The sequence below is a fragment of the Nipponia nippon genome, unplaced genomic scaffold (genome assembly GCF_047370975.1).
Source record: "Nipponia nippon isolate SJK-2023a ecotype South Korea unplaced genomic scaffold, ASM4737097v1 scaffold_7, whole genome shotgun sequence".
NCBI classification, from domain to species: domain Eukaryota; kingdom Metazoa; phylum Chordata; class Aves; order Pelecaniformes; family Threskiornithidae; genus Nipponia; species Nipponia nippon.
This window is the reverse complement of record NW_028262391.1, coordinates 39267326-39284254: the sequence shown is the minus strand read 5'-3', so window position 1 is coordinate 39284254 and position 16929 is coordinate 39267326. Positions and strand designations below refer to the sequence as shown.

General features: G+C 39.3%; 2 protein-coding genes across 8 annotated transcripts in view; one reads left to right on the top strand and one right to left on the bottom strand.

The window, feature by feature from the left end:
- The window catches only part of ITFG1 (integrin alpha FG-GAP repeat containing 1), an 86082-nt gene extending 78733 nt beyond the window's left edge, over positions 1-7349 (bottom strand). The window contains exons 1-3 of one of the 2 annotated variants that reach the window (XM_087738402.1): positions 7224-7349; positions 3309-3381; positions 1697-1842 (exon numbers count right to left, since the gene is read on the bottom strand). In XM_087738402.1, coding sequence (XP_087594528.1) covers positions 1697-1842; positions 3309-3313 — 151 coding nt within the window. In that variant the 5' untranslated portion in view covers positions 3314-3381; positions 7224-7349. The other variant, XM_087738401.1, reaches the window with a different exon arrangement.
- Positions 7288-16929, top strand: part of PHKB (phosphorylase kinase regulatory subunit beta) — an 85330-nt gene continuing 75688 nt past the window's right edge. For 2 of the 6 annotated variants that reach the window (XM_087738395.1, XM_087738396.1), the window contains exons 1-2: positions 7288-7510; positions 15711-15800. In XM_087738395.1, the coding sequence (XP_087594521.1) occupies positions 7423-7510; positions 15711-15800 (178 nt within the window). In that variant the 5' untranslated portion in view covers positions 7288-7422. Of the gene's footprint in view, positions 7511-9324; positions 9438-13698; positions 13717-15710; positions 15801-16929 lie in introns of all 6 variants that reach the window. The other 4 variants (XM_087738398.1, XM_087738397.1, XM_087738400.1 and 1 more) reach the window with 4 other exon arrangements.

Below are 16929 nucleotides of genomic sequence, written 5' to 3'. Positions count from 1 at the left end.
TTTTACTTGTAATCCTAACTCCTTGCCACATCATCCCCATTTCCTTCATCTCTCCATGTTTCTGTTCTTTCCAGTTTCCATATTTTATATGACAGTACCCTCCTATTGACTTGTCTGTCGCACTTCCATTACCCAACTAGGCACCACATACCTTCCCAGTAGCCTTGCTACATACCAACCATTGCCTGAATTTTTAACCTCTGAGCCCCATATGCTCATTTGTGCCCCTCCCAATATTTGTTTATTCGGAAGCAGGACAGCATAAATTAATTCAAATCCTTCATATTCTTCCCAATAGTACAGATACCTCCTATTCTCTTAATACTTCATAGAATCATAGAATCGCTTGGGCTGGAAGGGACCTTAAAGATCATCTAACTCCAACCCCCCTGCCATGGGCAGGGACGCCACCCACTAGACCAGGTTGCTCAGGGCCCCGTCCAACCTGGCCTTGAACACTGCCAGGGACAGGGCATCCACAACCTTTCTTGGCAACCTCTTCCAGTGCCTCCCCACCCTCTGAGTAAAGAATGAGGTTAGTCTACATCAAATTCTATTAATATACAAGCCTCTTCAAAATTAAGACTTTCGAAAATCCTAGTCTATGCATGATCTGCCGATACTGTGAATTCTTTCCAAGTTTGGCAGATATTTTGCTGATCTATCACAATTCCTGAACTTGTAAAGAATAATTTCAAATCATGGATCTTAAATGCTGTTTTTAGGGACAAAACCTACATAGTTTGCATGGTCACCAAGCTGGTTTTGTACAAGTGAATCTGGACAGGTGAAGATCTAAGTGCTCGATATCTACCACCAGTCTGTTAGACCATAGTTCATTGCACTTTCCCAGGTTGCGTGTTTCACCTCTAATTAAAGCCAGAAGCAACGGTATCTAAGGCCATCACTTGCCTCACCTGTAACTATAAGAACAGTTGTTTATAATAGTGATTATTCTTCAGTAGTTTTTGTGGACTTAAGAGTATCTTCTTTCTCTTTTCTGTCCTTCTTCAAACCCTAAACTCTTCCCAAAACCCTTTCCTATCAAAGTCAACAGAAAACAGAAAAGAATTCCAAGAGTTCGCAGTCCATGACTCTACCCTAAGATAGAATCAGCTATACCTAGAACACTGCTAAAAGACTCTTGAAAACTCGATTCTGAAGTTCTTGAAAACTTCCAGTGGTAGAGACTCTAGAAACCTCTCTCCCAAAACCTACTTTAGCATGTCACTGTTTAAAGAATTTGGTTTAACAGAAATAAGAGCGTTATATTACTGTTGGTAAGCTTAGGTATGATATTTTTTAACATTTATGCACTAAACTTGACACCAGGTTCTCAGTGCATTTTAAATTCAAGGTAAGTCTTCTGAGATAATCTTTGTGAAGCTGACATGCATAATGGGGAAGCCATGAGAGGTAGCTCTTCAGTTAGTAGGTTACTGTCAAACTATCATACTGTTTGGTTATGTCCATTGCATGATATAAACCAAGAGTTTTAGCTTTGTTCTCTTTCATTAATTATTGAATACAGTTTAACAGCAAGATAATACATGGGTACGAAGCTGCATAGCTGCTAATCCCTGTTTTAGTTGTAGAAAAAATCACTATACTGTAAAATGAGTTATAACTTTCTGACAATACTTGGAATTATTAAAAAGTCTAACAATCTTATTAATAAGCAGCCTCAGCATCTCACCTAATGTTTGGTTGTGCCCCCAGAAAATAAACACTGTAAGTTCATCTCTGCCATGATTTTGTGCCCAGGTAGTCAGGAGGACATCCATTTGTGAATCACCATCATAATCTCCAGGAACTACACTGGTTATGGTAACACTGAGAGATCTAGAATTAAAAACAAACAAAGAACCCCTCATGCAAATAATTGTACAAACGTGTGCATGAAAATTGAAAGTACTTATGTGTTCAAAGACCTGACTTTTCATCCCAGTTATTATTAGCTGGTCCAATACAATATTATCCTTCAACAACCTGGCCTTTTATAAAGTCCTTATCTATTGCAAGAGTAACTTAAATCAAGCATTCTCCAGGCTGTCTAAGGAAGGATGACATTTTTTACTCTAAGCTTCAGCTAACAGCCATTCTTCAGCCATATCCTGTTTGTTCATGCTACCTAGAATTCATTAAATCCCTTTGTTTGTTGCAGAACCAGTCCTCAAAATGTGTTTCAGAGAGCAGGATCTTTTGGTTGCATTCCAAGAGCAAGACCATAAGGCAACAGGAGCAGTTTAAGCAGCAGGAGTCAGACAGATAGCTACATCTTTTTAAAGACAGTGTCATCTCCTCCTACCTTCTGTCATGTCTTACCACTCCTCCCTACATTTATTTGTTCTTTCTTTTTTTTTTTTTACTTGGTTACCTGCTCAGAGACTCTGCTTCACACACACACAAACATGGATCATTCTGTTAAGAATTAAAAGCACATCATTTCTAATGCACTAAACAAATTAGCTCCTTCCAAGATAGCAGGGAATAACAAAAAATAAAAATATGTAGAACAATAGAAGATGAAGCTCAGCTAGAACAGCAATTTAACTTTTAAAAGACACAATACTATTACTAAGCATTATTCATAAGCAGTAACATATCCTGTAATACTCTCATGGTTAAAACTATACATATATATGTTCATAAACACACAGATTGTTTTACATTTATTAAAAATTGATGTTTTTTTTAAAGCCATATTTAAACTTTAGAAAGGAACAGATCACTACACAGAAATACCAGAACATCACTCTCTACATCTCTTTCTAAAGCAGGTGATATTAGCTGGATTCCATTAGTAGCTACAGCAACTAGAAGAATTTCCCTGAAAACGTGTCGTGGGACAGAGATTAATACTACCTGCCAAAAAGACTTAACCTATGATATGGAATGATAGTTTGCTTTACTAGGAAATAAAGCCCTGTAAAACCAAGTCAACCGCAAAAATATTCCAAGGTATGGGTATTTTTGATACTAATTAGAGGACAAAAAAACCCCTAAAGCATAGAAATTCCATAAGGGGATGGGAATTCATGCCTATTAGTTAACAATATGAATGACAAAACTCATGTCCACAAATTCAGTCATCTGACCCACAAAATCCAAACAAATCAAAACAAAAACATGTCAGGAAATTAATCAGGAAACTGGTCAAAGAACTGGAGCTCTAAGGGCAAGTTGAACAACACAGTCAAACAGATAACAGCACAGACAATTCTAGTCATGTTCCCACTGACTGCAGAGATGCACTTGCGAGAAGAGCAGCCACTTACATTTTTTCACCATTGAATATCAATACTTACTTCATTGGTAACTTAACACGGGGCTTAAAGTAAGGTTCCTTTTGGTCAGCCAAAAAGATAATCAACTCATTTCCTGCAAAAGCAAGTAAGACCGTGAATAGCAGAGGAGGACTGTAAATGGTTTATATAGGAAAACAGTGTTTAAGAAGCTATGCCACAAAGAGTCATTCCTCACAGTAGCAAAAAATTTGAAAGACTTCCCATACAACTGCTTCCTCCTCATTCAAAAGGAAGCAAAAGGAGCACTTCTTCAATACAACCTATAAATCTCATTGCATCTCAAAGGAATGCTAATATCAAGAATCTTCTTTGGGGCTTAGTGTTAGACCTTTCTCTCTGTTATCACATCACTTAAAATAAGACTTCCTAAAATGAGTTAAGAAACATTACCTGTGGAAAAGTAGTAGGCATCAGTTCCATACAAATAATTAAAGCTTAAAAGCTAACTGAAATGAATTCTTTTAGTACTGCCTCTGACACAGCAGGATCTGATACTGTTTTCCCAAGTCAGCTGACTGAAACTCACAGAAGTAACCTGGTTCCCTGCAGCATTTCCTCATTTAGAAGCAATGATACAAGCCACTATCATTTAATTGTTTCAGGAAGATCTAAACAAAAGCCCATATTTTATGTTGCACAAATAACTGAAATTCGGGGAAGGAAAAAAAAAAGTTAACCTGAACCATGAAATGTATTTTCAGTCAGTAAACCACAATACACACGCACTTACTTCTGCAAGTAAAATAATAGTTCACAGCTAAAGAAAAAAATACATTTTTTTTTTACTCATCCTTTCTTATGTTTGTTTTCTGCATTCTCCAAGAAACTCACCTGTAGCATCCCAAACTGCAATAACTAGGTTACCTAATCAAAAATAATTCTACAGCTCCAAACTCGAGCTACCATAGTATATTTCAAGAGCATCATTCTGTGGCAAAGTTTACAGCTGCGAAATAGCAGAATACAAGCTTCCTGGCTATGAAAAAAAAAGATAACTGCCATAAACATATTTGCCAAGGAGAATGTGCCAGCAAATGAGTAAATGAAAACAAACCCTTTCAAAATGGATAGAGGCGACTAGTGTAGTCCCATCTGGCAAACTAATAAAGCCCGGGTTGCACTACACATCCACAGATGATTAAAAAAGTTGGCACACAGTAAGGTAAAGAAGCCTGCTGGCTGGTTAAGCTTTTGATAATAAAGCTGTGGGTTGACTGCTAAAACTTGTAATTCTGATTTCACACTATAGACTTTCACCTGCCTTTTTATCATCTATGTTGTAAAGTAATGATGATGATGAAGCAGCAAATGTGTTTTTACACGTACCAGGTTCCAAGTCAATTATACCACTCGGAAATGAGATTTTATGGCCACTAAAGATAGATTTATGAAAATTCCAGCTCAGTGCTCATCAATAGTCAAAACGAACTGACTACTGGAAATTACTAGATGAACAGAAAACAAAATCACTATGCCACTACATCAATCCATACTGCACACATCTTAGATGCTGTTTGCAGTTCTTGTCCTCGCATCTCAAAAAGACTTGAGAAGAAAGGAAAAAAGTACATAGGAGGGTATGAAAAAAGGAAACAGTTTCCATACGAACAACAATAACGGAGAGTAGAGGTCTTTAGCCTGAACATCTGAGTGTTCAGAAGTTTTCAAAATTCCCCAAAGAAACGTAGAAAGTGAACAGGGGAAGGATCACTCACTGCCCTGAACTATTAGAAGAGGCATCAAACACAACTAGAAGGTGGTAGGTTGAACAAGCAAACAGCATGAGCTTCCCCACTTATCCCTGTTTTGTGCATAGACTTACGAAACAGGTCAGTGTATGCACAATTCCATTTATTCATATATTTTTAGTTTCAAAAATTGACTAAACCCAGGGTCCACTGGTAATTTTGAATTGCTCTTGCAACAAGATACTTCTGGATGTAGATTACTTCTTACGTTTAGCTAGTTTACCCTCTCTTACAAAGCTCCAAGTACAAACTGATTTTTCTTTCATGTATCTGAGCATATGAAACATAAGCCTCATTAAAATAAAGTAATTCAAGATCAGAACAGTAATATAAATCCAGCAAAAGGCCCAAGACATCACCCCCGTTTCCTTATTAAGGGTCAGGATTATTAGAACCAGGCTTCTTTACCAGATCACTGTTCCTCAAAGTCTAGCACTATCTCCAGTGATCGCTTCTTCAGTGCTATTTAGAATTGGCCAATGTTAACTCCACTACTTAGAATTCTACGATTTAGAATTGGCTATTACTTTTCGTTTAGAGGGTATTCTGTAAATTTTTCCAAGCTACTTTTTGTCAAGACTTAAATTATGAAAAAGAATGTTTTCAAGTAGGTTATTTCAGGCTGATTTTTACAGAAAGCATCAAGTGGGACAACTATAGCAAGTGCCACTGTGCGGAAGCAAAGAAGAAACCATGAGTCTCATTTCTAAAACTTTTAACTATTCACATTTTATATACGTTCATCTGAAAGATAAGAAAGTAAAAATTAAATATCTTATCATTGATGTTCATTTTAAATCTAATCTTTCAGCATTTTTTCAGTAGATGTGCCAGTGGAGCATTTTCAAGGAGCTGTGCGTTTAAATATCTCAGCTAGACAGGAAATTCACTCATGCTTTACCGAAGCTACTTATAGAAACATGTCTGAGATTGAAGGAATAAAAAAGGTGAATTTGAGAATAAATTTATCATCTTAATATCTAGCTACAAGCGAGTAAAATAATCCAAGATTAACACCCGCAAATAACACTGATTGCTGATAATAAGCTCTGATTTGGGGGTCCCCCCCCATCTGAAGCCTAAACAGAAACTCACAGCAGATGACAGCTGTGGGAAACAAATTTATCTAGCCTTCCTCTTCAATGTAACGTTCAAGGTAAGATAATGTGCAGTTTATCCTCTTTACAACTGCGAGACGTTCATCTATTTCCCAAAATATTGTGAAAGCAAGAGCAAAAAGCCAATTTGTGACCATTCACTCTGTAGGACAGAGTCTTTAGATTATTTCACAACCGTGAATTCAACTTTAAAGAACAAGTATTTCTTGCCCTATATGAAGCCCTATTTTAGCACAAGTCGCAAACATCTTCTTCCATAGAGAAAATATCTCAGGAGCAAAGCAAGTGTCAATTTTAGTCTTGAAAATAACTTCATGGCTCGCTACGCTGGCCCTCGGCAATACCGCAGACAGACCCGAACGCTGAACGCTCTGCTTTACGAGACAGGGCCCAGAACCAGCAGCCGGTAATCCACGGCACCGGAGGACCTCCCCAGCTGCAAGGGGCCCGTAAGGGGCACCGAGCCCTGCTCCCCGCGGGACAACTCCCACCGGGAAAGCCTTCCCCGACCTGCCACGGCCCGAGAGCATCCCCCAAGCGAGCAGCCGGTGCCTCCCGCGAAGGCGGCCCAGGCAGAACGGCAGCCCGGCGGCCCGCCCCGGGGCCAGCCCGGCGCCCCGCGGCCCCTCGCACCGCCCGCCCCGCTCCCCCCGCCAGCCTCCGAGCGTACCGGGACCGCGCCTCAGCCACGGAACACCCCCGGAGCGCTCCTCGGGGGTCCCTGCCACGGCGCCCAGCCGGCTCCGCTCCCGCCCTCCTCCAGGCCGACGCCGGTACCGACGGCGGCGGCCCCGCTCCCGCCCCGGCGCGCTCACCGCCTCGCAGCACGAACAGGTCCGTCTGCTTGTCCGAATTGAAGTCGCCGAAGGCCGCTAGCGTCCCGTAGGCCTCCGCCCCGAAGAGCTGGGCGGTGACGTTCTGCAGGGCCCCGACGGGCCCCGCCAGGCCCAGCAGCAGGCACAGCCCCAGCCCCGGCCAGCCGCGGCGGCCCCCCATCCTGCAGCGGCGCGACCCGGCTCCCCGCCGCCGCCCCCGCCCGCATCACTTACGGCAGCGCAGGGGTGTGCCCGGCACAACCGCCGGCGCGCTTCCGGGACTGACCCGGCGGCTTTGCGACAACGGTGTGACGGCCTGCGCGAGGCTCTTTACGGCTGGCGGGGGTAACCAGGTGGAGATCGCGGCCCGGCTCCTTCACTGCGGCGCCGGCGGGGCGAGGGCCGCGGGCCGGAGCGGCGGGTCCTCGTCGGCATGGCGGCGGCAGCGGCCCCCGCGGGGGCCCATATGGTTGACGTGAGCTGGAAGATGCTGGAGCTGCGGGCTCGCTCTAAACGTTCAGGTCTGACCTCTTGGCTTGCCCGAGGGGAGCTCCGGGGCTCCCCCTCCTCGCCAGCGCCTCTCCTCTTCTGCACTAACTGCCCCCTTCCCGCCCTCCTCTCCTTCCCCCCGCCGCGCCGCCCTCCCCCAGCTCCTGGCCGGCCTCGGCCCCGTGGCTGTTCCCGCTGCCCCCGCAGCTTGGCCTGTCGCTCCCCGGCCGCTCCCGGGGCGGGGGGCGCTCCCCGCCGGCGGGGCCAGGGGCTCCTCCCGCTCCCCGCGCCTGGCGGGGCGGCGGGGGCGGCCGTCGCCCGCCCGCGGTGGCTGTGGGGGGCGGCCTGGTTTGCTGCCGGTGCGGGGCCCCAGCGCGGGGCTCCGGAACGGGTGTCCTTGGCGAGGCAGTGTCGGGTGATTTACAGGTGTCATTTGGCAGCACGGTTGTAAAGGTAGCCGCTCCTGGTAGCGTTGCTGCAGTTTTGTAAAGCTGTCCGACAGATGAAGTGTTTTAAAATTGCAGGCACTTATACGAAAGTACCAGGTTTCCCTTGGGTAAACATAATTTTTTTTAACACGAGAATTTCTTGTTCTGAACTTGGACTGCGTGGCAGCTACATTCTGGCCTGAATGAAAGGACGATTACCAACTTGGCTTGAATTTCCAAAGTTCAAAAAACCCGATTTTTTTTTTTTTTTTAATAAAAAACAGTCTTAGTACGGCTTTAATTGTTAATGTTCTAATGGAAACAGTTTTCCAAATGATCCCTGTAGTGTTTATTTGTCATACGTGCTTGTAAAACTCAGTCATTTCCTTACTTGCATATTTGATTGGTTCTGTTGTGGCAATGGCTGATCAGACAGTGTGAAGAGAAAACAGGGCTTTATGAAGGCTCTCATTAAGAAAATTGATTGATTAAAGCTACTCTGATTCATATGGCTTTAAAATTCTACTTATGTATAGATAGAGAAAACATGGAGTATAGATACATGTGCGTGAAATGCGTAAGTGATTCATGTTTCATAGCTGACGGCAAAGTATCATTTAAGACCCTATCCTGGAGGAGATAATCCATATCTTCATGTTTATGTATATTAAATTATGAATTATATTTTTGCCAGTAAAACCAAATTTTATTGAGAATTTTTTCTTTCCCCTCCTTGAGCAATAAAATACTGTTTCATTTGTCGTTACTGTTGATAATTAACAGTTAGGAGCAGATTATAAAGATATTCAGTAGTTGGCCAGTCTGCAACCCCTGAAATTTTGGTTACTTTAAAAAACATAAACTTCTTTAAAGATTTGGAAAAACTTGTCATCAATACAAACAGTTATTTTACCTTCCAAACTGGAAGATGTTCTGCTTCAAATAACTGAGGTATTCAGTACCATAAGCAATATACATGACTGCAAGAAACATCCTAGTGTAAATTCCACATGGGATAAAGGCAGCACTATGCATAAGCAGAATTTTAGCTCCCCGTGCTTACTATTACTTAACACTTTTATATGCACTAGTTAAATCAGTATTTTTATTTAATCCTGAAATATATCAAATAGATTTTATTCAGAACCTTTTGATATTAGTAGCAAATTTCCTATGGAATAGCAAAGCTACTGTCTAATGTCGAAAAGATGGACTTTGTGTAGATTGTGTCATTTTACTCAGATAGGTTTTATGGAAGTAAAAGCAAAATAAAACCAATTTTTAGAGTAGAAGAGGGAAACATAAAATGTAATGAAACTTTACTACCCTTTGTGCTGTGCAATCTGTCATGTTAATAACTCCACTAACATTGCTTTCACTTAATTTAATGCTGGTTGCCTTTAACATTTACTAAACAGTTTTGAAAATTGCTGTAGCTTAGCCTGAGACGTTTGTGATTAGCTGCACCAATTTGAAATGGCCAATTTGGATGATGACAGAACCTCTTCTGCGCATGCTTTTTTAAAATTTGGTAAGTGTGCAGTTCTGTGTTTTGTTTTTGTTTGTAGCTATTTAACGCAACAACAAGGAATTGTGTGTTTTGTGTTTTATGCAGTGTTTTGTGCTAGCAATTTTTTAGCATTGTACAGCAGAACTTAAACATTCGAGCTCTTTCAGTGAAAATTTCTGAAAAATGGAATCTACTTAGACTGAAATCTTCCTATTTTATTTGCGTTTTGTGTTCTTGTAAGTATTGCTCAGTGTAACAATCTCTGAACTGAAATTACTCTTTTAAGATGATGGTCATGTGAAAGGTGCACTAAAAATGGTGTTTAGATTTAACTCCTAAAAAAACCCAACATGACTGGTTTAGAGAAAAGCAGTCAAATTTCCAATAAGTCAGTCATTGTTCCAAAGCTTGGCTTTTGGAAGTTAAGTTGAAGCAAAATAAAGCCCCCTGGCACAGCTTCTCTTTAGAAGCTAGAACGTATGAAGTTGTCAAGACCGTTACTGTTCTAGCTGAATATATTTCGAAAAGAGTTTGACTGGAGCAAATGTGTCCATATGTGAAGCTAGCTGATCTGGGGTAAACTGTGTAGGACTCTTGTTTAGCCTCTGTTGAAACAAAGAAGCAATACAAGTGCTACTGAGAGTAACCAGGTAAGGTGTTCTCAGCTGTCTCTTGCCACCACCAAGTCGCTTGAACTACCCTGCCCTGCCTGTGGCATTTCTGTTTTGCCTCTCTTAGTATCAAAGGACATGTGAAGTGTTGACACTATAATAAAAAAATTACTCTTTCCTAACTATTACATTGATACTTGATGTTTCTGTTGTTATGATGCAAAATAAACATTTTTAGTAGTTTTAAGAGCTATTGTTTTGAGTTCTCGGAAATGGCTATTATTGCCTTGAATATCCTGAATGGTTTCCTGCCTCGCTTGTAGCATTTACAAGGCTTGTGTGGTAGACTTTGGCATTTTGGTGTATTTTGGTTATGTGAAGCTCCTGTGTACTGGCATGATGGTCAATGTTTTATTTCTGGTCTTTAGTAACTTCTGTGTGTTGTTAGTTACTGTAAATCCTGAAGTTGGTAATTTCTATTAAGTATAATGTACTGTAGAGAGAAGTCACTTCAGATGGTTAGGAAATAGAGACAGGACAAAATAAATTGGTGCATATTTTGTCTTTCTCCATGAAATTCTAATTGAATTACATGCACAATCTAACACATGATTTTTCTTGATAAATGATAGTTGAAAAGTTTTGTCACTTTAAAACTATTTAAATGAAACTATTACAAGATTTTACTCATTTTTACCTGTGTTGTTATCATCAGTCAACCTAGGTAACGCTTCGTACCTTGTGTTTATTCCTAATGTTTATTCAGATAGAAGAATACCTTAATATCTTTTAGTTTCTTCCTCCCCTGGCCCCTCTCCTGGGGTTTCCTTAGCACATTTTCATTGAGTTGTAGAACAGTTCAGTTTGGAAGGGATGTTAGGAGGTCATCTACTCCAGCCTCTTGCTCAAAGCAGGGTCTGCTATGAGATCATAGCTTCCTCCTGTATGTAGTAATTAAAAATCCCCGCCAGCAACAGCACAGTTGGTACATGTTAAGTTCATGGAGTCAGAGTTCAGATATTTACATATGTGAGAAGGGAATTTTCCTTCTAGTGAAAGTGCTTCTGAAAATTATTTTCTGGTGTCACCTTGCTCAACTACATAGGTTTGGCCTTAAAAGCAGATGTATTTCATGGCAGACAACTATTAGAATAAACTGTATTGGATCCAGCAGTGTTTCTGTCCAGTACTGTATTAAGTATAAGCTCAGGAGGGATTGCAGGAGAATTCTCCAGAGAAAGGAAATGTGATGTTGGAAGGATATTTGTTCATATGATATAATTTCTTAAACTTTGCTGTGTGAAGAAATAAAATCCTCTTTGGTCCCAATGACTTCTGTAATGTGAAGATGCTATTGCCCATGCTAACACTGGGTAATGAAAGTTCCTGTGACCTGAGATCCAGAACATGTTCATGTCTCGAGCGTTGGATTACATTCAGAGCTAGTGTCACATTAAAGGACTGTGGTCAGTTTTTATTCTCATCAAATCTAGAAAGAAATCTGGTATTCTCAGCTTTTGTTTGTTTGTTTGGTCTGTGCTGATGTAATTATGCAAGTAAACATTTTCTTTTGTTCTTCTGGCATGTGAAATGTTGGAAATAAAATTCCTGCCATGTTGCTTCCATTTGTGATTGAACTTTGGGGGAGAGTGTGTTTGGTTGGTTGTTCTTTTTAAATTCTGTACTTTGAAAAATTTGAATAATCAATCCTTGTTGAAATATGCAAGTCTTTATCCATAGACTGGGCCCAGAATTCCATTCTGATGCCTTTTTTTCTTTAATATCTGCAATTGCTGCCATCTTCGAGGATGTGTGGGTGTTCAAAGCTTCTAAATATACAAATTTGGGAGTAGGGTTTCCAAATGCTGGCCATAGCTTTTAAATCTAAACATCTAGGTAGTTTATAGCTCTCCTCTGAAGAGCAATTAATGCTAATCTCAAGTATAACTGGAATAAAAATGAAGTGGATGGGAAAGTACTTTAACATCAGGATGACATAATATTCTCAACCTCCAGAGGTTGTATATACGTAACTATTTACACTGCTAATAGCTTACCTCAGAGAACTTCCCTTAATTTCCTTCAGTTTTGTATTCTGCTTAGAAGAGAGAATTAAATTGTGCATTTTTCCTGGAATTGTTGTACATTTGAGTTTCATCTGCTGCATAATGTTTTCTTATCGTTTCCATGTGCTAGCTAAGTCAGAAATATCTTGTCTGTTTATTACTTTAGTTCTACACTAGTAATTGATGTCTCTTATCAGTTATTGGGCTGTTTCAGATTTCTTCCTGCTCTCTAATACTTCGAAAGGAAATTACTATCCTCTTTAGTAATTCTTCAACTTGAAGAATGGTGAAATTATATTACTTTGGAACCTGTAAGTGGTAGGAAATGAAAGGGGATTCATTTTTCATTCAAAATATGGATATAGTGTATTTAGTCAGTGCAATATCTGAAGACAAACAGGGATTTAATTGGATGTGGGATAAGGATTTGGAATGTTCTTTTGTCAGACATTAGATATATTCATGCAGGAAGCAACACTTTGATTTCCTATCTGTTTGGTTTTCTTAGCGATTTTGAAGTAGTTACTGACTTGCAGCAATCCACTTCTGATGTAAGGAAATAATGGGCATACTTCATTCTTTGCAGAAGAAAATCTGAATTACCATGTACCCTATCTAAATTTTGTGTAAGGTTGTTACACCAGTATACAGCTGAAAAAATACTAAATCAATAAAATATTTTTTTTATATTCCTTCTTAGCATATCTACTTATTTATCTAAAATAAAACTCACACTGTATGGTTACAATGAAATGAGATATTTATGAAAAATAGTATTTGAAATTAATGTCCTCATTCTGTTTCTTCTGAATGCTGACGTACAAACTGAGAACTCAAGGGTACTACATGCATATGTCATTCTTTCATGTTTAAGTGTTGCAGAGTCTTGCTGCTGTCTTTTTTTTTTTCAGTTTGAAAACCTATTTTAAATATATAATTGAAAGTAGCTTTCTACGGCAGGTTTTTGTCTTGCTGAAATGAACTATTAAATAGCTTTTGGAAAAGAGTATAGATGGGCTTTTTTTAGCTGTCCTAAAAATAGCTTCCCCTGGGTTATCGTCTCACTACAAAGCCACACAGAAGGAGCAGCTAGCTTCGTGTTTCTCTGTCTTGTTTCTTGCTTTTGATTAGATTGTGATACTAATGAAACATAATTTACCACAGGATTTGTCCAGCAGAATGCTGTAGACACCCAAGCAAAACATAGACTATATAGATGCTAATGAGGAATTAATGAAGAGTATGTGGAAAACTTTGATTTTGAGTGTTCCTTTAAGCAAGTTCTCCTACTTGTAGTAGGAGTACTTTTAAGGAATACTTTCAAGGCATAAAACTTTACTTTTTGTCAATTTTCTTGAACTTTGAATTCATTTCGCCTTTTTGTTTCATCAACAGCCTACTCTGTCTGTTTTAATTTATTTCTGCTAGTAAAGTTTCAAACATCTCAAAGAATGTAATTTGTAGATGGCGGTGCTTTGACATTTTCATGCTCTTTATTCTGTTCAATCATCTTTCTGCACAAAGTTGAAATCTTTGAATGCTCTGAAATAGAAGAATATGCTTTTTGTTCATGATAACTTTATTTTGTTTCTCTGTTGGCCACAGAGGGTCACAGATTGTCTGGTAAGTATGTAAATTAGAACAATTTTATTTGAGAAACTTTTGACTTGTGTGTGCGCGCTTGTGTATACTCAACTATTTTTCATGGTGCAGTACTGGGGTTAAGAGCCTGCAAGAATAGATACTCTGAACCATTTTTCGCACATAAAGGACAGTGTGTGTGTTACGCAGTTAACAAATCTAAGAGTAAGACTCTTTATTTTGCCTTTGAAAATCTACTGAGTAAATACTTCTCATAAATGTGCTACTTTTTATGCAATAAGTGACTTACTGAAGATTTTTTCCTATGCATATTCTGTCCTACTTTCACTGAATCACCTTATAAAATTACAGTTACTGTAGGTCACTCTGTTGTGTGCTTTTGCAAGATAACTGAATTAAATAGTATAGCAATATAAATTGTAAATCTTCTAATGGACGGGGATTCCTAGGCAAAAAGAAGAAAAATTTAAATTTAAATTGGGTTCAGAATGTTGATTTTTAAACAGAAGATACAAAAGGTGTGATATATTACAAGTTTTTCTTTTCCATTACAGAACAACTTCATTTCTTTTAGGTTTGTTTTTTTTAGGCAACTAAAATAAATTGGGCTCTCTGTGCTTCCCTGTCAGGCCCTTTCCCCCCATGCACGAGTTGTTTGTAACTTAACCTCTCCCAGTGAGGACAGGAAAGGCTGTAGGGGAAGCTCAGATGTGTTGTTAAGCGTCACCAGAGAATCTGTGCACAACAGACCCGCAGTCTGCTCAAGGAGGGGTGGATATTATTTTTTTTTTAACTACTACAATTGCAAAGCAAAAGTAATGCTAATTTGAGGGGTGGGGTTTGAGTTCCTGAGGGGCAAGAAACATTTTCCAGCCTCCCCACCACAGGACTCGATTAATAAAGCCTCTGTCACCACTCCACAGACATTCATTTCATTTGGATGGGAGTCCTGTATATGGACAATCTCCTGTCTAACGCTTGGATATGTGCAGGGAGTGCGAAAGAGGCAACTTGAATAGGAGCACTCTGCTGCATCCTGCCAGAACTGCTTGGCTGGCTGGGCTTCCCTGGCAATTCATTTCTCTGAGCGTTGCAGAAGGACAGCCTGCAGGCCAGAAAGGGGAAATTCTCATTCTTCCTCTTATCAAACGGCTCTGTGGGAGATCCTGCCATCCAGAACGCTGAATAAAGCCAAAGTGATTTATGGAAGGAGAGCAGTATGTTACTTTTAAATGAGAAGTTGGAAATGGTTTACCCCAGTGATTTTTAAGAAACTGTCTTTCTGATAGGTAGCTCATTTCAGCTATCAGGAAAACGGACTTTTCAGGTGCAAATAGGGAAGGAGTCAATATGTGGGACACTGAGAAGGAAAGATGTGGATTTAATAGCATTGTATTTTGCTGCAGTATAGGTAATTTGGGGGCTTTATCTGCTGGATAGGTTATTTAAGCTTTAGTAGTATGTGAGAACAAGCTAACCCTTTTTCGATTCAAGACGTGAGATCAGCTAGGCTTATTGTGGCGGTGGGTGAAAACGAGGTTAGGATAGGTAAAACATTAATAGTGTTGTACATGTTCACCATTTTAGAAGGCAGGTAGGGAAGTAAGAGTTAAATTTGGGCTAGTTTTGTCCCTCCTCCTTCTGTTTTTCTACATATATTTAGGAATTCTGTCTGTAGCATACTTCTAAGAAAATGCTCCTAGAAAATTCTTAACGTTTAGTAGGCTGTCTTCAATAATTATACTATATATTTATGTAGCATTTGCTGTAGCTGAATATCTGCAAGGCACTGGAGACCCAGATGGAGGTCTTGTTTGTGTGGACAGGTACTGTAGAAAAAATCTGCTCTCTGAGATTATAGAAATTACAACTTTTTTGGTTTGAATTGAAATTCAATAAATTGTGCTTTTGTATAACAAACATGAAAAAAATAATATTACAGTAATTTTCAGCAATAGTAGAATTATGAAACTAATTCTGATCTTGAGTTTGTTTTTTCTCTTCTTTTTTTTTAGGTTCAATTTATGAGCCACTTAAAAGTATTAACCTTCCAAAACCAGAGGGGGGAAGTCTGTGGGACAAATTAGATCATTATTACAGAATTGGTAAGTCAATTGTTCCTACCGTGAATGATTTTCAGTGTAACTTAGGAAAATATTTACAGTTATGGTTATGACAGTAATTAGCTTTGTCTTAAAATAATATCTGCAGTCTTTAATACGGATTTTTATTTTCTGAGAGGTAAAGGGTTCTGTCATTACAATTCCTCATAAGATTCCTGTGATAATATAATGCATGTATTTGGATATTTCATACGTTGTTTGAAAAATTGTCACCTGTAAATAGTGTTCTGAATTAGAATCTATTCTACCATTTGACAAATGCAGATGATGAGTTGCACCTGATGATCTTGGATGGGGAGGGGTAAAGGTAATCTGCTGACAGTTTTTGATGCTTGAACTAACCCAGATATGAATTGGAATTGATATTTACATGTTAAATATCATTGCTACATTATTCTTACTTGAGGATAGTTTCCTAAATTTCTGCTGGGAGTTTGAAAGGCACAAAAACTGGAGGGCTGAATTACACTTCTTGCTGAAAATGAAAATGTATATTGGAAATCCAGTCCAGTTGTAAGACTGAATTTAGAATTATTTTGGATAAAGTGGTAGCCTAGTATTGTGGCATTAGCCAGATACACCTGAGGAAACATTTAAATGGAAAAAAACTTTTTCATAGTGCTTACAACAGTTCTACAGGTGATCAGTGAGAAGTTCATTTTTGTTACTAATGGTACCATAATGTATTTTTGTGCCTAAGTTTTATCTGTTAGCTAACTTATTTTAAGCCAACTTTAGTGGTTTTCTTTTCATGATGAGATCATTTTAAGCCAAAACCATACACTTTAAAGAAGCAATGGTTTCTTTGGATTGTTTTGGGTGTTAGGGGGTTTGTGTTACAATAAAGTCCTGCCTGTATTCTAAAATCAGTTTGTTTGTTTGTTTTTTAATGGCTGTGCAATTGACTGTTTAAAATTTAAGTTTTAGTCAGGCAAGGGTGTGGAATAGTGAACAATGTTTCCATCATTCTAAAAATGTGGGATGAGACTCTCTTCATTCAAATTGCCTTTTGAAGTGAAATCTGAGAGTTGCGCCTGTTCTATCCATAGATGCATTGCTTTTTGTAGATGCATTGCTTTTATCTTTCTTACAGAAGAGATGACTGTTCAAT